The sequence below is a fragment of the Spermophilus citellus genome (genome assembly GCF_964194105.1).
Source record: "Spermophilus citellus genome assembly, chromosome: 3".
NCBI classification, from domain to species: domain Eukaryota; kingdom Metazoa; phylum Chordata; class Mammalia; order Rodentia; family Sciuridae; genus Spermophilus; species Spermophilus citellus.
Window position 1 is genome coordinate 9,207,747 of NC_138184.1, and position 20,572 is coordinate 9,228,318.

General features: G+C 48.2%; 1 protein-coding gene across 9 annotated transcripts in view; it reads left to right on the forward strand.

Moving 5' to 3' along the window:
• ILF3 (interleukin enhancer binding factor 3) overlaps positions 1 to 18,017 on the forward strand; it is a 36,787-nt gene extending 18,770 nt beyond the window's left edge. For 4 of the 9 annotated variants that reach the window (XM_081286287.1, XM_081286290.1, XM_081286288.1 and 1 more), the window contains 16 exons: positions 2,040 to 2,187; positions 3,536 to 3,627; positions 4,022 to 4,117; positions 5,127 to 5,238; positions 5,673 to 5,770; positions 6,347 to 6,458; positions 6,539 to 6,649; positions 7,416 to 7,615; positions 7,934 to 8,101; positions 8,420 to 8,557; positions 8,693 to 8,869; positions 8,961 to 9,114; positions 9,276 to 9,329; positions 12,997 to 13,362; positions 14,117 to 14,245; positions 14,780 to 18,017. In XM_081286287.1, coding sequence (XP_081142413.1) covers positions 2,040 to 2,187; positions 3,536 to 3,627; positions 4,022 to 4,117; positions 5,127 to 5,238; positions 5,673 to 5,770; positions 6,347 to 6,458; positions 6,539 to 6,649; positions 7,416 to 7,615; positions 7,934 to 8,101; positions 8,420 to 8,557; positions 8,693 to 8,869; positions 8,961 to 9,114; positions 9,276 to 9,329; positions 12,997 to 13,362; positions 14,117 to 14,245; positions 14,780 to 14,916 — 2,292 coding nt within the window. In that variant the 3' untranslated portion in view covers positions 14,917 to 18,017. Of the gene's footprint in view, positions 1 to 2,039; positions 2,188 to 3,535; positions 3,628 to 4,021; positions 4,118 to 5,126; positions 5,239 to 5,672; positions 5,771 to 6,346; positions 6,459 to 6,538; positions 6,650 to 7,415; positions 7,616 to 7,933; positions 8,102 to 8,419; positions 8,558 to 8,692; positions 8,870 to 8,960; positions 9,115 to 9,275; positions 9,330 to 9,774; positions 11,462 to 12,996; positions 13,363 to 14,116; positions 14,246 to 14,779 lie in introns of those variants that run through there. The other 5 variants (XM_081286289.1, XM_081286292.1, XM_081286293.1 and 2 more) reach the window with 5 other exon arrangements.
• The last annotated feature ends 2,555 nt before the right edge of the window (positions 18,018 to 20,572 follow it).

Genomic DNA, 20,572 nt, shown 5'->3' on the forward strand with positions numbered 1-20,572 from the left:
GGTACTGAGGAACCTAGGGGCACTTTACCACTGGGCTACATGTACAGCCCTTTTTATGTTTTTATTTTGAGATAGGATCTCACCAAGTTGTTTAGGGTCTTTCCAAGTTGCTGAGGCTGGGTGCAGACTTGTACACTTCCTTTCCTCTGAGTGACTGGAATTACAGGAAAGAAATCTTAATTTAGATTTTCTGGTCCCTTCATTTTCTCCACAGCACAGTTACTTTGTTTCCTTTAACCAAAATATTAAGAGCTTGAGTTTTTGTTATGAAGTGCTATAAATAATAATAAAGAAAGGAAAAGTCAGATTGTTGTAAACATCCTTATAAATTTTCATTTGTAGTACATACTTACAAACGTGTCATAGCATATAGACTTTGTATGTGTTTAAATACCAGGAATTGAATCCAGGGTTTCTTAACCCCAGAGCCACATTCTCAGCTTTAGTTTTTTGTTTTGAGTCATGGTCTCACTAAGTTGCTGTGGCTGGCTTTGAATTTGTAGTCCTCCTGCCTCAGCCTCCTGAGCTGCTGGGATTATAGGCCTGTTCCACTGTGCTTGATGGAGGTGGGTTTTTTTTGTTTTTGTTTTTGTTTTTTTTAACCTCATGTGGTTTGTATTCCACAGTTTGGCAATTTAATGCAGCATTAAAATAGCCATAGCTGGATACCATTTGCCTATGCTTCCCACAGACTTCAAACTGTCCCTGCAGCCTTATGGTGTGGACATGATCAGTTCATATTTCTTTTTCTTTTTTTTTTTTTAGAGAGAGAGAGAGAATTTTTTTAGTATTTATTCTTTAGATTTTGGCGGACACAACATCTTTCTTTGTATGTGGTGCTGAGGATCGAACCCGGGCTGCACACGTGCCAGGCGAGCGCGCTACCGCTTGAGCCACATCCCCAGCCCCAGTTCATTTTTCAAATCAACTGTTTTTTTTTTTTTTTTGTGATCCAGGGACCACCTAACCCCTGAGCAACATCCCCAGGCCTCCCCCACTTTTTAAAATTCTTTTTGTACTTTTAGATGGACAGAATGCCTTTATTTTATTTATTTTTATATGGTGCTGAGGATCAAACTCAGTGCCTCACACATGCTAGGCATGCACTCTGCCACTGAGCTACAGCCCCAGCCCTCCAGCCCTTTTGTATTTTATTTAAAAATGGGTCTTGCTGAATTGCTTAGGGCCTTGCTAACTTGCTAAGTTGGCTTTGAACTTGGGATCCTCTGCCTCAGTTTCCCAAGCCACTGGTGCACCACCACTCCTGGCTTAGAAACCTCAGTCTTAATAAAATTGATTAATCCAAAGTTATCAATTACTAAGTAAAAAAGGAAGATTCACACTCTGTTCTCCTTCAATATATATATTTTTAAGTCTTTTATGGTGCAGGGGATTGAACCCAGGGCCTTGTACATGCTAGGCAAGTGCTCTACTACTGAGCTACACACCCAGCCCCATATCCTGTTCTCCTGCCTGATCCTAAGCTCTTCCCTGTTGCATTTTTCGTTTCATGGGGTTTTCACTATGTTGATTACACTATCTTTGAACTCCTGGGTTCATGTGATTCTCTTGCCTCATCCTCCATAGTAGCTTGGACTTCTGCCACTGTTCTCAGCCCTCATTGCTTTTTCCTTTTTGGTACTAGCATTTGAATCCCGAGCACTTTACCACTGAGCTATGTCCTCAGCCCTTTTTAAGACAGGGTCTCACTAAGTTACCCAGGCTGATCTCCAACTTGGGATCTTCCTGACTCATTCTCCCAAGTCACTGAGATTACAGGTGTGTGCCATTGTGTCTGGTACATACTGCATCATGAAGTTATAGAAATGATTTCTCTTGCCTATGGAATTAGTGACTCCTCCTTCAGAATAGCAAGAAAATTCCCCAGGGCTGAGCCAGCTAAGGGACAGGCTAGATGGAGGCTTACCTGGCGTATTACACCCTGAAAAGCTGGCTTCTGTTACAGAAACTGGCAGAGTCAACCAGAACTGTTGATTGCTCTGGGAAAAGTGTTTTGAAAGTTGCATTTTCTATTTCAGGCTGTAACAGAAGACAAGTACGAAATACTCCAATCTGTGGATGATGCTGCAATTGTGATAAAAAATACAAAAGAACCTCCATTGTCCCTGACCATCCACCTGACATCCCCTGTTGTCAGAGAAGAAATGGAAAAAGTATTAGCTGGAGGTAGGGAAGCTGAAGCAGGCTGTCAGGACATTGAAAACTTGGTGTTCCCTCACTGTTCAAATGTGCTATTCAGTTTTAGACTGCTTTGATTAGAGGGTACAGGTGTAGATTTGTCCACCTTTACTCTTGAGGTCATATCTCCTATTGGCTTTGATCACTGGGAGTTTGTCCATTTGGTGGCACTAAAAGTGAGTAGCACTTTTCATAGGGAATTGCACCATTGTTTTTCTTAATCCTTGAATCTTCTTTCATATAAGCATTAAACTTGTCTCCCTGTTGAGTCATTCTCTGGCCTTGGAAAAATGGGTCCCTGGTAATCTTAAAATTTTGCAGTTGTTAATGACAAACAGATGGCTTGTGCATGAATGTCACATTGGAATTGTTAGGTCAGTTTGTGTTGCAGCAGAACTGAGGGCTGCTTCCTTTGTCCTCTGCCATTGGTACTTCTGTCTGGTCAAATGTCTGAGACATCAAGGGCCCATTGCAACATTGTAAACTCTTGCAAGCCTTTCCAACTTAATCTTTGCACATAGGACACTGATTCTGTGTCCACAATTCATTGTCTACCCTGGGCCTCTCCCATGACTGTCTCAGACTTTATTCAAGTCCCAGATAGATGGCAGAATAGATACACACTCCGGCTCTGTTGCAGCATAGAGTGACATGGCACCCTTTTTGCAGTTATGTTATTTACCTTTGGCTCTCATCTGAAGCTGAAAAGCAAAAGCCCTTCTAGCTTATCCATTTAGGGACGCTGGACCTTTGACCAACAGGACTCTCTCTGTCAAGGGCTGGGGCTAGGGCAGTCCCACCTAGTGGGCGGAGGTGGTCCCCTTTGCCACAGATGCCTTGGGATGGCTGTTGTGGGAAGCAGAGCGGGAGTTTATTTCCCCTCCCCCACCTTTTTTATCGTTTTTTTTTTTTTTTTTTTTCCTATTGAAAATTCTAGTCTAGCGAATTTATGGGGAGGAAGCAAGGGAATAGTCTATTAGAAGATAGGATGCACCTATCTTTCCTCCCTTCCCCATGGATTATTCCTTTAGAATAACTTTCCACTTTTAATTTTGTTTTTTTGGTTTTATTGGTTTTTTTTTTTTTTTTTTTTTGGTTTTTTTTTTTTTTTGGTATTGTTTTTTTTTTTTTTTTGGAGGGGGCCTCCCATTTTTCTGATTTCCTCTCAGGGCAGAGTTCATTGCACTCTAGCTTCTCCTTCCCTGGTCAAGGGTGGAGATGAATTCAGATTCTGGGAGACTCAGCTGCCCTTTAGGAAGCTGCCATATCCCCTTTCCACCTGACAGAAACCCCTTGGTCAAACTGTACCTTGTCTTCTTATTCCATCCATGAATAGAAACGCTATCAGTCAACGATCCCCCGGATGTTCTGGACAGGCAGAAATGCCTTGCTGCCTTGGCGTCCCTCCGACACGCCAAATGGTTCCAGGTTTGCATTTTGTTCTTCTCTTTGTCTTTTGGTAGAGAATTCCTAAGTTTTAACTTGGCTAACTTTTACCATAAAGTTTCTGTAACATTGACGATAGCCGTGCTGATCTTAGCACCTGTGGCCATGGCCGTGCAGCTGCTAACACAGAGCACGTAAACAAATTTGACACCCCTGAGGAGCCTTGTGACCAAGCAGGTGGGCTGCTGCTGCTTTGTGTTAAGAGTAACAGCAGTGTCATACACCCGGTGAAGTCACTGCTGACCACATACTTGGTGGTTGTGCACACTTAACCGTTTACCCTTGGCAAAGCAGCACCATGAAACTTGTGTTGTCCATGTTGGCCTTGTTTCTAGGGAAGTGCTTTCATGTAAAGAATCTGTCCTTTCTTCTTTAGGCAAGAGCCAATGGGCTGAAGTCATGTGTCATTGTCATCCGAGTTCTGAGGGATCTGTGTACTCGTGTACCCACCTGGGGCCCCCTCAGAGGATGGGTAAGGCACCTGTAGCCATGACCAGAGGGTTGTATATAGCAGAGGCTGTCTCCTATTTCAGGAATACTGGGTGATACTGGGCATGTATGGCCTTTCAAGGTGTGGCTATCATGTCCCTTCACTGTTTCTTTTTTCTTTTCTTTTTTTTTAAAGAGAGTGAGAGAGGAGAGAGAGAGAGAGAGAGAATTTTTAATATTTATTTTTTTAGTTCTCGGCGGACACAACATCTTTGTTGGTATGTGGTGCTGAGGATCGAACCCGGGCCGCACGCATGCCAGGCGAGCGCGCTACCGCTTGAGCCACATCCCCAGCCCCCCTTCACTGTTTCTTGTTGGGCAGTTACTGTTGTCCAGACTCTGGGTGGCCTAAGAGCTAGATAAGGATCCTCCATGGGGGATGTTCAGGCTTAGCCCAGGGAAGAAGGCAGGCCAGCCTGTAAAATGTGACTTGTTTCATAAGAAGCATTTGCAGATGCTCTTGGATAGTCAAACTAGAGCTTTTGAACCATTCCTAGCCAGCTGCCTATTTCCTTTGGGTGTTTTTATGTACCTACTTATATGCTCAATATTATATATTGGTACATACAGCCAAAAAGATTTCTTGGGCAAGCCTGGTGATACGGCTCAGTGATAGAGCGCTTGCCACGCATATGCAAGGGCCCTGGGTTCCATTCCCAGGATCTCCCCAAGAAAGAGAAAAAGGAGCTTGTCCCTTTAGAGGTAGCCTGCATTGTCCCTTGAAAGAGTATTCTTTGCTTTATCTTGAAAGCTTCTTGCTCTCAAGGTGGTACCCATTCTCCCTTGAGTATGTCTCTGTGGGAAAAAAAAAAAAAGAATGAAAATAGTGTACTGAATCCTGCCTCAGGTCTCACCTTTGGCTTTGACGTAGCTGGATGGCTGTGATTCTCCTACTCCCCACCCCTGTCCCACTCACCCAGTAATATTGCCTTCTTTGGACTTAGCCAGGCCCCTCCCAAAACCTGTTACTCACTTTCACTCTTTCCTTTCAGCCCCTGGAGCTCCTGTGTGAGAAGTCCATTGGAACAGCCAATCGGCCCATGGGTGCTGGCGAGGCCCTGAGGAGAGTGCTGGAGTGCTTGGCGTCCGGCATCGTGATGCCAGGTTGGGGCCTTGTGGTTTGCAAGTTGCAGGGAAAGGACAGGGATCAAGGCCCTTTGGCCACCTCCTCGCTGGTCCACTGACTGGGTTAGGGCAGCAGCAGCAGCAGCTCCGTGTACCCCGCTAGGGCCGAAGCATGTGATTACCCTCTTGCACCATCATATCCAGCCCTGTGCCGGGTCCGCAGCTGTGATTCAAAGGGCGGATCCGGGGGCAGTGGTGACCCACTCCCACATGACTTTCTTGCTCTGAGACATACGTGGATTATTTTTGTCAAGGGCTGGATGCCGAGTGGGTCACCGAGCTCGGCGTGTTTTCCAGAGCTGGGTGTGGATGGGGCGCGGGGGAGTAACGCACCTGGTCCCCTCAGCCAGCACAACTCTTCTGAGATGCTAAAAGATAATCCTCTGCATATCTTCCTTGTTTCCTGCCTTCAGATGGTTCTGGCATTTATGACCCTTGTGAAAAAGAAGCCACTGATGCTATTGGGCATCTAGACAGACAGCAACGGGAAGATATCACACAGAGTGCTCAGGTATAGTTGTCGCCATTGCCAACGTGAGCCCGTACCCAGTTTGCACTCACTGGCTCCCAGTTCCATTACTGAGTATTCACAGGGCAGCCCCTGGATCATAGGTTCAGGTTGTGAACTGAAGGCAAGGCATGAATTTTGATACAGGGCGCCCCAATCTGGGATTCTTCTTTCCCCTTGGCGCCATGCGTGGTTGTTGTCTGCCCCTCAGTCTGCCTGAGTGCCCTGTTGGCATATTGAGTGCAGCGGGGAGACATGTTTGCTATACAGATTGCTCCAGGGGTCCTTCCCCTGTGCAGGCCCACCACCTGGCTCCGTGTGGCAACCAGTGCCCAGGTTGGGGTCTCCTGTATTCTTCTTTAAGGGGGGTGGTCACTGGCTGGCCTTCCCCCACAGCAAGGCTGGGCTGAAGCAGTCGGTCAGGCCCTGCCCTGGCTGTTGGGGAACCCCTCCTTTATGTAGGGGAGATCATTAGTAGTTACCCAGCTCCTGCTCCATCTCAGAAGACATTAGTGAGCAACATATGCTATAGCTGTGAGCGCAGGGCAGCCAGGTCAGACTCCTCTTCCCCTTCTCCAGCATGCACTACGACTTGCTGCGTTTGGCCAGCTTCATAAAGTACTCGGAATGGACCCCTTGCCTTCCAAGATGCCCAAGAAACCAAAGAATGAGAATCCAGTGGATTACACCGGTAAGCATACACAGGCATTGGGTAACTAGGCTCTTCAGAGTGGCCACTTACAGCCCTTCCACCCTATTTTCCTGTTTCAGTTCAAATCCCCCCTAGCACTACTTATGCCATAACGCCCATGAAACGCCCAATGGAAGAGGATGGTGAAGAAAAGTCTCCCAGCAAGAAGAAGAAGAAGATTCAAAAGAAAGGTACAGGCATATATCTTGTTGGTGTTGTTGATTTAGTCTCCTTCAATTAGGTTGGCCCCAACACTGAATTTTGCTTTTTTTTTTTTTTTTTTTTTTTTTTTTGAGACAAGGTCTTCTGGGTTGCTGAGGGCCATATAAATTGCTGAGGCTTGCTTTAAACTTGCTATCCTCCTGCCTTAGCCTTCCAGCTTGCTAGAATTACAGTTGTACACCACCACACCCAGCAACTTGATATTTTTTTTTAAATTTTTTATTTTGTTTTGTTTTGGTATGGGGGATTGAACCCAGGGGCTCTCAAACACTAAGCCGTATCCCCAGCTCTTGTTCATATTTTATTGAGACAGGGTCTCACTAAGTTGCTAAGGACCTCCTTAAGTTGCCGAGGCTGACTTTGAACTCTCAATCCTCCTGCCTCAGCTTCTTCAGCTGGTGGGATTATGGGTGTGCACCACTGCGCTGACCTTCATTTTTCTTAAATGTGATTTTTAAGTCCTTTTAAAAATTAGATTGGAGTTATAGCTCAGTGGAGAGCCCTTACCTGACCATGTTCAAGGCTTCAGTTTTGATCCCTAACACTAAGTAATCAATAACTCTCACAGATGACTGGAACACATGGGGGTGGATGTGCATCTGCGGGTGGCTGTGGGAGAAGCACGGGCCAAACTGGCAGTGCAGCAGTCACTGAGACTTCACGGTCCTCATCTGGGTTTTCTCTGACAGGCATTTTGGTGTCTCATTCCAAACTATCTTGGTGTTCTCTCCTCAGAGGAGAAGGCTGAGCCTCCCCAAGCTATGAATGCTCTGATGCGGCTGAACCAGCTGAAGCCAGGGCTGCAGTACAAGCTGGTTTCCCAGACGGGCCCTGTCCATGCCCCTATCTTCACTATGTCTGTGGAGGTGGATGGAAGTTCATTTGAGGCTTCTGGGCCATCCAAAAAGACTGCCAAGCTGCACGTGGCTGTTAAGGTAAATGTGGCTGATGTTGTCTGAATGGCAAAACCAGTTTCCTCCTGGGTTCCTTTAGAGACCTCAGTCCCCATCGGTATAGCATGCATCCTGGGGAAGGCATGGATACACCAAGGTTAGATTTTCAGACATTTGCCAAGTACCACGTGGCAAGAATGCTTTTAGAGCTTCCTCAAAAGTAACTGCAAGTTGCCGGGCTGTACCCTCAGCTTCTGATCCAGGATGTCCCAGGCAGCTGTAGGGTGCTGCAAGGACCTGCAGGGAAGGTTCCACATTGGTCCTTTCCACATCAGGACTCTGGGTCTGGCCTCCTTGCAGGTGTTACAGGACATGGGCCTGCCAACTGGCGCTGAAGGCAGGGACTCCAGCAAGGGAGAGGATTCTGCTGAGGAGACAGATGCAAAGCCAGCAGTGGCGGCCCCGCCTCCTGTAGTGGAAGCTGTTTCAGCGCCCAGTGCTGCCTTTCCCTCAGATGCAACTGCCGAGGTGAGCGTGTGGTGGGTGTTGGGAGTGACTGCCAGGGCAGAGCGGGCAGCCATTGGTTGTTTCTTTATATAAAAAAAGATTCCCCCCACGCCTAAAACTGTAGCCACAACATACAGGGGATGGTTTGGCTCACCAAAGTGGGGACTGGTGGGGTTGGTTGCGTTATTTGGCGTAGGCATTTGTGAGTTGGCATATACTCATATGGGGATGGCAGGAGATGTGGAGCAGAGGACCTCAACCCTGACTGAGTTGTATCCCACCATGTGGTTGGATAGCCTGTAGCTGAGTTTGTTGGTTTTCTTTTGTGTTTTCCCTGAGAACGTAAAACAGCAGGGGCCGATCCTAACTAAGCATGGCAAGAACCCAGTTATGGAGCTTAATGAGAAGAGGCGTGGCCTCAAGTATGAGCTCATCTCTGAGACTGGGGGCAGCCACGACAAGCGATTTGTCATGGAGGTGAGTGACCAAGGGCCAGTCCTGTGCTTCCTGGATTGAGTTCTTCTTTGGGGGACTGGTCTCTACAAAGGTGGGACTCCTTCCCCAGAGGAAGGCACTGTGTCACCTCCACACCCATCCATCCATTGTCTTCAGGTCGAGGTGGATGGACAGAAGTTTCAAGGTGCTGGTTCAAACAAAAAGGTGGCAAAGGCATATGCTGCCCTTGCTGCGCTGGAAAAGCTTTTCCCTGATGCTCCCCTTGCCCTCGAAGCCAACAAAAAAAAGAGAGCCCCAGTCCCTGTCAGAGGGGGACCTAAATTTGCTGCCAAGGTAAGCACATGTCCTTGAGTCTTCAGCTTCAGCAAAAATTCTCTCGTATGATGAGGGGAGGCGACCCTCACTTGTCTGCTTTCTCTTCCAGCCACACAACCCTGGCTTTGGCATGGGCGGCCCCATGCACAATGAAGTGCCTCCACCTCCAAACCTCCGAGGACGGGGAAGAGGAGGCAACATTCGTGGACGAGGGCGAGGGAGAGGATTTGGTGGCACCAATCATGGAGGCTACATGAATGCTGGTGAGGGCCCTTGCCCTGTGCTGTCCCCATCTACCCAGTTTATATTTTCTGGGTGTGTCCATGTTTATTTTGGGGTGCAGGGACTTGGGTGGGGCTGAAATGTGGAACTCAAGAGGGCAAGGGCAGGTCAGACGCATATAACCCTGTCTGTTCTCTTCTAGGTGCTGGGTACGGAAGCTATGGGTACGGAGGCAACTCGGCGACAGCAGGCTACAGTAAGTGTGCTTCTCTCTGTGTCCACGTGGGAGGAAGCGGCAGCTTAGTCGTGGGCCTGAGTTAGTGCAGGGCGGCCTAGCCGCAGCCTTCGTGAGGCTAAAGAGTGACCCGCACCTTTTTGTGGGTATTAGGTCAGACAGCCCTCAGGTCTTCCCCGACCCCACAAGTGTGTCCTTGACTCTTAAGTGCTAACACACCAACTTGTGTGACTTCCAAGCTCCTTAGAAGTCAGAATTTTAAATTTCTCTGCTTTAAGCCATGCGAAGCACCCATCTTGCAAACGCACCTTTCCTGCCAGTGCACCGCTCTTGTCTTGAGAAGGAGCCTTCATTGGGGGTCACAGGAGCAGAGAAATCTAAAACATGAATTTCAAATGTGGCGCTCTGTGCCATTTTTCAAAAGAATTCTAATTTCTTCTCTCTGCTCTGTCTCCCCCTTTTGTAGGTGACTTTTTCACAGACTGCTACGGCTATCATGATTTTGGGTCTTCCTAGAGCGTCTAAAAGTATTGCACACAAAATCAACTTTTTACTCCAATTTCCTCCAACTCCAAAACCCAAAGTGTCCGTGCTGTGTCCCTGTGCTTCACTGGGTTTCTCAACCGTGGCTTTCCACCGCAGCTTGTCTGAAACTCTTAGCCTGCAGAATTTAAGACAATGGCAGTTTTTATCGTGATTTGCCTTTGAACTTGGTCATATTGAAGTTCACAATAAGTGGAAAACAATTTTCTCAGAGAATGTATTTTTGTGCAGACTTGCACAGAATTCTAGAGCCAGCGTTGTTCAGCATCAAGGCAAAAGCCCACCTTTGCTTTTTGTGGAAAGCATTACTTTATTTAAAGAGACAGATAATGATGCATTTTAATCTACCTTTGTCTTAATTTACAGCAGGTTTTGTATCAATTTTTAACCTTTTAACAAATTCCCACATCTGGTTGATGCCTTTGACAGTGATGAAAATGATTTCACCACATCTGAATCCAGAGCAACTGAGTTTTTTTTTTGTTTTTTTTTTAAACAAGCATGTAAAATGTTGGGAACATGGGGAATTGTACACTGTGCTAAGTTACCTCCTCCCGCCTTTGTAAATGCTCTGGTGGGTTCTTGTTTGGGGTGCGGTATTTTGTGGCTGGTTTAGCTAGAGAGTGAACTCTCAAAGGTATCAAAACTGTGCTTCCATTTCCTGTGCAAGAAACAGACAGGCTTTAAGGGGTAGAAAACATGAAATTTTGCAAGTCTTGGTCACAGTTGCAAATGCATGGGATTCTGGATTTTTTTTTTTTTTTTTTTTTTTTTTTTTGGATGGGGCTTGAAAAATCGTCTAGTAGAGCTGAGCATGGTGGCACACATTTATAGTCTCAGCTACTCTGGAGGATCACAAGATTGAGTCCAGCCTTGGGCAACTTACCAAGACCCTGTCTTAGAAAAAATATAATAATAATAAAAAGGTTGGGGATGTGGCTCAGTGGTAAATTGCCCCTGGGTTCATTTCCCAATACCATTAAAATAAAAATACATGGCCTGGGATTCAGTGGTAAAGTGCTTGCTCACAATGTGAGGCCCTGGGTTCAGTCTCCCAACACTGCAAAAAAAGGAAAGAAAAAAAAAAGCCTAGTACATTCCCAGATTTCTGCTGATTACACAGCTGCACACTCCAGAGGCCTGGATATTTTTCTGTGTGTGCAAAGGCACATGGTCTTATGGCTCTTCACTGGGACCCCAGTGGTCTTTTTGGCTCTTCTGGTGGGAGCCATCCTTGAAAACTGGGGTTTTGGCTGTGCTCAGCAGTTCTTTTTGCAGGAAAGCCTGCCTCTGTGCTGACTTGCAAGATTTTGCGTTTATTCAGGCAAAAAACGGTCAAAACAGTTAATATGTGATTTGTTCCCCAAGATTTGAAACATTCAGTGAAACTTTTTAAAAACTTTGATTGCATGATGTATTATTATTTTTTTTTAGAAAGTTATTGTTTGAGAATAATGTCTTTTTATACCAGGAAATAGTTATCTTGAATGACGTTGAAAACTTCCCCTTCCCTTTATTATTTTTTTTTTAATCAATACATGTTAAAGTAACGAGTCCTCAATACTTGCGTCTTCATTCATTCCCGGCTTTAGGCGGGGCAAGGTGGGGTGCTCAGTGCAGGACACTGGGGAAACTGGGATTTGGGGTGGTGGGGGCAGTGCTCTCGGGGAGTATACTGAAGCTCTTATCCTCCAAGTCTCCTCACTGAGCCTCCACATGTTTGCTTTCTTGCTTTGTGGTATACATCCTCCCCCTCAGTGTTGGCTTTGTGAATGATGGGAGGGGAAAGAGGCCTTCCTGAAGAAACAAACTCAAGTTTGGAGACCAGTTCTATTTCCATATGCTTATGCCAATAGCCCATGGCACATCAACATGGGCTACACATCTGCAGTGGATGGAAGGCATGTGAGAACTCCAGTGTCCCCATCCAGAAGGCATGGAACCCTCATGCTTGATACGGGAAGAAAGGACAGGCTGTGTGGGAGCCTCCTCTCCCAATTCCCATCCATCCTGGGACCTAACAGGGAAGCTCCTTTGATGTCTGTAGGCAGAGGTGCCTTCATGTTTAGTCCTCCCTTCTGCAGGGACCCAGGAACACCGCAGCCCCTGTTGAGGTGCTGGTGAATGTCTAACTGGGCTGGAGAGCTGCCCACACAGCCTGGCCTCCCAGGCCTTACATCCAGTTCATTCTGGGACTTCCCACAGCCAAGCCTGAACCCCCTGATTAATTAGAGACCCTTGTAAAACTGGGGATGAAGTGTTCCTTAGCCTATCCCCTATTCCACCCCAATTTTAGCTACAGCAGTGTGTTGAAAGCCTAGTTACCAGAAGGCAGGTCCTCACTGTAACATCCTGCCTCAGGACTGAACATGTGGCAGCCACAGTGCAAGTTTGTCAGTGCTGCTACTCTGTCCTGCCTGTGCCCCAGCAGCTGTACTGGGAATGAGGAAGGGGCCTTGGGGAGGCCACTGAGGATTTATTTAGCTTAAGGCTCTGCCTGACATCCTGTTCCCAGCCTTCGCCTGAGCTGGTCTCCCCAATAGGTCGGAAATCTATACTGCTTGTAGTCATGTTTTTCTGTAAGTAGTAACCAGGGAGAGGCCCACATCATTTGAGTCTCAATTTGTTTTTCTAAGATCCAGCTTCATACTAATTGGTCTTCCAAGAGCGAGGGTGGTTTTAGGGGCCTTATTACAAGGTGCTCCTGGGGTCTCCAGTCTCTGCCTGCTGAATTTGTTTCCAGCACAGAGGGGAGGAGGTAGTTGGGGTGGCTTGCTGCTTCTCTGGGGCTTTGCTTTTCCTGTCACCATTGGGGGACATCTGGGTACCTGTCAGCTAGTCCTGAATGTCATCTACGCTGGGAGCCCATCTCATTGTAATGTTGACATCTGCTGCAAAAGCTGCTGTCGTGCCGCTGCTTGGCAAAGATCCTTTGTTGTCATCAGCTGATGGGTGAGTGGAGCTGAAGGCTGGGCCAGCCGAGCCAGGCGCCTTACAGCAGAGCCAGGGCTCTCCTTCCTCCTTGCTGCCTCCGGGCAGCCAGTTTATGGGTCAGCCTTCAGGGCCCACGGCTGCCACCTCCCTTTCCCTTCCTGCCCCCTTGCCTTTCCTTTTCCTCCACCTGACCCACTGCCTCCCTGTTTAGGTCAGTTCTACAGCAACGGAGGGCATTCTGGGAATGCTGGTGGTGGCGGCGGCGGGGGCGGTGGTGGCTCCTCCGGCTACGGCTCCTATTACCAAGGGGACAACTACAACTCACCAGTACCCCCAAAACATGCTGGGAAGAAACCGCCACATGGGGGCCAGCAGAAGCCCTCCTACAGCTCGGGCTACCAGTCCCACCAAGGCCAGCAGCAGTCCTACAACCAGAGCCAGTACAGCAACTACGGGCCCCCTCAGGGCAAACAGAAAGGCTATAACCATGGACAAGGCAACTACTCCTCCTACTCCAACTCCTACAACTCTCCCGGAGGCGGGGGCGGGTCAGACTACAACTACGAGAGCAAATTCAGTGAGTTGGCTTCCAGCATCCCTGGGTCAACCTGGCAGTGAGTCCTGTGGAGTTGCAGAAGCCCAGCAGTGCCCAGACCTCTGCCCAAGGAACTAGGAGGAAAACAGGTGGTGTTGGCTGTAGGCAGGTGTTAGGAAAGATCTCATGGCCCAGGTCTCTGCTCTTTCCTCTGCTTTTCCCCATGGGCAGGTATAGCTGAGGCCTCTCTCCTCAGGGTGACTAGGCATGAGGGTAGAGGCTGAGAGGCAGTCTCCTGGGATAGTTCTTGAAGTGTTATTAATATCCTTTTACCTCATGCACAGACCCAGCAGGCACTGGCTGTATTGTTGACCCAGTTGGCAGAGTAGGTGTGCACTTATCCTTGATATAGAATAGTGGTCACTAGCAAGACTGGAGACTTGGAGGGAGCTGTGCTGTGTACATGTAGGCCGGAGGGAGCATCATGTCACTGAATTTACATCTGAAAGCTTGGGTTGCAGGGACAGGTGGGAAGGCTGGAGAGAACAGGTTTCAGAACTTTCTTTTTATTTGTTTATTTATATGCGGTGCTGAGAATCGAATCCAGTGCCTCACACATGCAAGGCAAGCGCTTTACCACTGAGCCACAACCCTAACAACTCTTGCCAAATTTAAGCAGACAAACATCTGCTAAAGGCAGGGGCAAGGCTCTGTCTAGGGGAGCCTCGCTAGAGTCCTGGACCATGCCAGCCAGATCCCCTCAGATCCCCTAATGACACTGTCTTCTCTCCCCTAGACTACAGTGGTAGCGGAGGCCGAAGCGGCGGGAACAGCTATGGCTCAGGCGGGTCGTCCTACAACCCAGGGTCACACGGGGGCTACGGTGGAGGCTCTGGGGGCGGCGGCTCATATCAAGGCAAACAAGGTGGGCCTGGGCAGCAGGTGGCACAGCAGGGTGGCCCTGGGCCTGGCAGGAACAGCATTGCATGGGCAGGACAGTGGTGGCAGCTGTGCTGTTGCTTCCTTGTGGGGCGTTTGGGGCCCTATAAAAGATGGGCTCTGGCCATACCAGCTGCTTGGCCTTTTCTGAAGCTGGAGACCAGAAATTGCCTTACTCTTCAGCATTGGTACGTGCTTGAAGAGATGTTGACAACATTGAGGCCCAAACTGACTCATGATCTTGGATGCTATCTTTGGTTCGGGGTGGTGAGCTCAGGCAGCCCCCCTGTTCTTTAACCAAGAAAATCACCATTTGCCATCACCCTTGGTAGAAGCCAGGATCACAGTGGTCCCCCTCTCGGTGTGCTGGGTCCCAATTAGAAGTGAAAGGCACTTAGAATAAAGGAGGAGCCTGTGGGGCTTCCCACCTGGGGACACAACTCAGGTGCATCTGAAGTCCTTAGGCCTGGTAGGCAGGCAGATCCTTGTCACCACCTCTAATCTACCCTCTCTCTTGTAGGAGGCTACTCGTCACAGTCGAACTACAATTCCCCAGGGTCTGGCCAGAACTACAGCGGCCCTCCCGGCTCCTACCAGTCGTCACAGGGTGGCTATGGCAGAAACACAGACCACAGCATGAACTACCAGTACAGATAAAGGCCCTGGGGCTGCCCATTTGTACCTTCTGCATTTACGCCGTTGGAAGATTCAGTTTTACGTATCACAGTTACCATGTCAGCCGGTCCTCCAGGCACCCCCACCCGTCCACGTTGCTGTGTTGTGAGGTGCAGCGGTTCCTCCTGGGACCCGTGCTGTGACCCATATTTAGCCGTGTTTGGGACTCCGTGTCTTCAATGGTTTGTTAGTTGCCATTACAACCTTGACTGGGTAGAGTTTTGCGTTCTTGCCGTTCAGTATCCCTCTGTCTATTTACACTTGGTGTTAGTGTTGACTCAGTTTGTCTTTAAATAGTTACAGAAGGGATACATCATCTGTTAATGCTTTTGTGAAGTGAGTTAAATGAGCTTTCTGTATTTTAATGCTTTAGTGTTTCAGTTTTATAAGTGAAAGATTTTATTTTAAAAAACAATGGGAAAGAGTGGGGTTTTTGTATGTCTGGCTCATTCAGGCACTACATCTGAATTCAGCTGACTGTAGACAATAAAGAAAAAGAAAACTGTGCCTGTCTCAGGCCTGGGTGTCTGACCCTCCAGCAGGGCAATGGGCAGGTTCCTCCACTCTGTTCCCGCTATTGGGAAGCAGGCTGGGGATGGCAGGACAGTGCCTGGTCAGCATAGAGGGTCCAACTCCAGGCCTCCAGACATTACTCAGTGCTTGGCAAGGGCCACCAGCCTGTTTACCTGAGATCTTGTCAATCCAGTGGGCTCCACAGCTCTAAATCCTGGTGGTGTGCAGTGGCCCTCAAGGTTGGATCAAAAAATGGAAGCATATTCTTTGCTACTCCATAAATTCTGGTGGTTATAAGTGCAATTTTACATCATTATGGAATAAAATGTCCCTGTAGAGTTCACATGTACATGTACCCCAATTGAAAGAGGGCAGCTGTGACCTGTCTAATGTAAAGCAACCCAGCTACAGGTGAGCTGTGCCCTGGGAAAATCTGGTGTCTGCGGTGGCCTTGCCCTAAGGTGCTCTGCCACAGGGAGATTCACATGTAGAGTTTGCTTTTTTTAATTGTCCCTGGAGCAGTTATTGTCACTCTCAAGGGAGATTGTGCAACGTTTGAGGGACACTTATCATACCTGGAAAGATGCTCCTGGCATCTCGTGGGTAGATGCCAAGGATGCTCGTGAATAGCCTGTACCACACGGAATAGTGAGTGCCCCACTGCAAAGAACTGTATTTCAAAAGTGTCAGCACTGGAAGTGGAGAAACCCATCCCAAGGTTGCCCTGCCCATGGGAGTGGTGGTGGTGGGGGTGATAGGGCTGCACTCCAGTTGAATTTACCCAGGCTCCAATTCAGTGTGTTTGGGAAGAGCCTGTGCACCTCTCAACAGTGTTTCTCAGCCTTCCAGCTTCCTCGTTATCTGGGAGCCGCCTCTCCAGCTTCTGAGACCTGGTGCTGTTGGCCAGCTGAGCTTCAGGTGTGCCCCTTGGCCTCCCATGTGTGAGTAACTGGCCACTGGGAATCCCTCAGCTGACACAGCAAATCAGCTATACTTTGAAGGGGTGAAGGTTGGCTTTCTGGAAAGAAAGGTATCCTGTATCAAACGAGAAAATATTGTTACAATTCTGCTTTATGCTAGTGTAGAGGATGCCCCATATACAGTGTGAATCCAGCCCAGGAAGAGGCAGGAAGGAGGAGGTGACTACACAAAGTGAAGCCAAGAGGTGACCCACAATTGGAGCTTTCAAGTTACCCTTAAATGTCCCAGGATCCCACCAACACACACAGTAGTGGAGAGACACAATGCTGTGTCCATGATCTGCCTCTCCCAGTCCCATCCAGGGGCTGGGACAAGAAGACACTCATCGGCGCTTTGAGCAGAGAACATGGAGTGGAGGTTGTCTGCATTGCTCAGAAACCCACGGGGAGGGACTTATCCCGGCCTTACCTGCCAGGCCCCACTAAACCAGTCAAGCACCTATATCCTCAACACAAGGGTTTTCTTTCCAGTTGATTCTCAGTCAGCAACAACCACCATGTTCAAGTTTCTGAATACAGACCTATCAAGAGGGAAGGAATCATACCCACCCACACCCCAGAAATTGCAGCAAACCTATCCCAAAGACAATCCCCAAAGACAATCGGAGAGCACAGTGCCCTTGGTATCCTGATTCCATTGGGGGAATCTCACTGATGATGAGGGTGACACATTTGACTAATGGCAGTATCCCAGCCCTCAGGATCTGTCAAACTAGAAACTGGCTTCAGGAAGACAAAGCTGTTAAGTTGAGCCCAGAGAAGTCCTGGGGCTGGTGTCCCCTATCTGGAGCTGAGTGAGTCATCCTGCTGGTGATCCTGCAATTCCAGGAAGCTGATCTGGGGAAGTTCTTCTTGGGTCCAGCATAATATAGGCAAGAATTAGCGTAAGATGGAGAGACTTCTTGTGCAACATGGTTCAGGTGATTGGTGTACAACATTTTGAATCACCAGCAGAGATCACCAAGAGATCAAGTAGGTTTCCTACTGCTCTTCGTGGATTTGATCAGGATGGGGTACTTGGTGTGAGCTGGTGTCAGGGATGGGGCACCCGGTGCACACTACCCCAGTCGGCTCAGCTCTAGATGCTGCTGGGGGAAAGGAAAAGGATCATATGAAGACAGGAGTGGCCGACTGAAATGACATTTTGGGGAATGGCAGGGCCTTAGGGAATTTGGACTGGTCCTTGGGTTCTGGAAAAGTATTGGGAATTGATGATTAGAAATGAAGGGGGATATCAGCCTCAATGAAGGACCCAGCATTTCTACTCCCTGGTTAAGCAGTGCCACCAGGACTGTTTTTTTCTATTTGGGGGCTACCTCTTGGCTGCCTGATCTCCCTCTACTCTGGCAGGAAGGTATACTTCTTGAATGTTGACCATTTTTGTGCAATTCATAAGGCTCATCTTACCCTGAAGCTTTGTGTGTACCTGGTCACTGCAGCTGGGGTGTTTGTCTGCATTTCAGTCTTGGTGTTAGCTCCACACTGGCCATGCACTTTACATGCCTGAGACTTCTGGAAAAAATTTTGGGCAACAACCTTATCGGAGGCTCATATTCTCACTAATCCATCCCAGAATAAAGAGAGACTTCATGTGTTTGTTGCTTCATTCACTTATCATGTGTCTATTGGGTGGCACTTACATGTTATGTCCTGTGCTGGGAGCTAGGAATAAAATGGTGAGCCTGGTCCTTGCCTAATGGAGCTTGGAGGTCCCTGCTGGTCAGGAAATGTCTAGGAATGTCCAGTCTTCCCTCTGGTGAAGAGGGAGCAGCATGCACAAAAATTCAGTTGGCGGGTGGGAATGAACTTGAAGGAGCTGCAGTTCAGCAGTTGAAGAATTTTAAAATGCAAGGGGAGGTGAGAAGTGTGGCTGGAGGTTAGTGGAGAGGGGAGTGCATAAGCAGAGGGTACCAACCCTTATAAAATCCCTGAAGCACACAAGGATTCTGAACCTGGAAAAAGCTAGTCCAGTTTTGCTTCAGAATAATCCTTTGGGCTGGGTTTGGTGGCACACATACCTGTAATCAGCTACTTAGGAGATGCGAGAATGACAAGTTCAAGGTTATCCTGGGCAACATTGTCAGACTGTCTTCATAAAAGGGTAGACCTGGGTTCAATCCCCAGTACTGAGAAGAAAAACTATATATATATTGTAGATGGACACAATACCTTTATTTTACTTTGATGTGGTGGAGGATTGAACCCAGTCCCTTTCATATGGAGGTGAGTGCTCTACCACTGAGTCATAACCCTAGCCCAGAAAAAAAAACCTCTTATCATTCTGTTGTTCAGTAGGTGAAGTGAGGAAGGAGGTTGCAAGGCCAGCAGAAGTTTGGGTTCTAGAATACTTGAATTGAGGTTTGTTTTGCTTTTGGGGAGGGGAGCAGGTGTCAGTGCTGAGGACTAAACCAAAAGGTTCCCTGCACTTGGTGAGGGAATTGTTTTGAGATGCAAAGGTTTAAAAACTGCATGTCCCAGAGGTACCCAGATGTCAGGGTCCTTCTCTCTGCCCTGAGAGACAAGGAGGATTGTCAGCAGTGGTCACCATGCTCGGAACCCCAAATCTTCCCAGTGTCTTCCAAGAGTTGAACCTGTGTGACACCTGGACTTTGTAGACTTATACCTCTAATCCCATCTAGATAAGCCAGAGTAAATGTGTACCCCCCAGGCCAAGTCCAGGGTTTCAAGGACCCCTATTTCAAAGTTAGGTGCGTTCAAACAACCAGTTCTCTACCAGAAATCTCCTATTCTCCCCTCTGCACAGAAATACAGCTCTTGCCTATCTCAGTTCCAGATCTCAGCACCACTGCTCCCTTGCCAATCACCTAGTCCCCAGATTGGGAGCTTTCCATCCACAGCCGCAGCGTCCCCAAACGGGCAGAGTTGGGCTAAGAGTCCCAAATATTTTCTCACCGCACCTAGTGGTTATGCACAGGCTTCTTGGCCAAGTGCGCAAAACCCTCTTCAGGTCCAGCTTCTGAGAACACCACCCCTCTGAACTTCTGATGTGCCCCGAAGTCTCCCCACACTTACTGCCCCTTCCTTACCCAATCAACAAGCTCCGCCCCGAATATCTCACACAGCAACCCCAGGGTAGTCAGCTCAATGAATTCAGCCAGCTTTTTCACAGAACACCCACCAAATTATTTTAATGTAAGTTGAAAACTCCGCCCCCGGTACGGTGGGCATAGTGGTTAAACCCTTTTCTAATACAATACTTCCACGGGTCTCGCCACGTCCAATCGGCCACAAAGAGTGCTCTGTGCAATAGAGTACGCGATTCCTAATAGGACACTTGCAGAACCTGCTCCATAGGTGTGCCCTGTTCTGGGAGCTCGCTGGTTCCTGTAGGACGGTTTCATAGGCTCCGCCCCCAGGAAGACCGCTTTCTAGTTCTCCACGCCAAGGACGCGGCGCTGTCCGTTGTGCTGAAGGCGCGATCTTAGCGCCTCAAGGGAGTACTCAGGGTGCCCCCAAGCCCTCCCAGCTGAGCAGCGCCAATACCTTAAGGCAGGATGTCACCGAGACTCCAGTTGTGCTTCCTTCGTACCCTTTGCTTTACCTCTTGGTGATAAAGCTCATTACCCTCCTTTATCCACTAAGAATGTTCCACTCTCCCGTAAACTCAAGTCCTAGCTGCAGATCCTGAGGCCCTTCATAACCACCAGTGGTCACGTCTCTGCCTTCTCCTCTCAATCTTTCCAGCCACACTGACCTCCTCCCCGCACTTCAAACAATATTGGCACGTTCCTATCTCTGGGATTGATTCTGCCTCCGCTGCCTGCAAAGCTTTCTTATGACTTGTAATGACTCCTGCCCCTTCCTTTCAGGCATTAATTCAAATCTATAACTACTCAATTAACCAGGCTCTGGCCACTTGACTTAAAATAGACCTCTTAAGCAGGATGCAGTGGCATAAGTCTATAATTCCACCTACTTGGGAGGTTGAGTCCTTTTTGGGGGGAGGAGTGTGTACTCAGGGGCATTTGATCACTGAGCAACATCCCCAGCCCTATTTTGTATTTTATTTATTTTTTTTAAATTTATTTATTTTTTTAGTTTTCGGCGGACACAACATCTTTGTTTGTATGTGGTGCTGAGGATCGAACCCGGGCCACACACATGCCAGGTGAGCGCGCTACTGC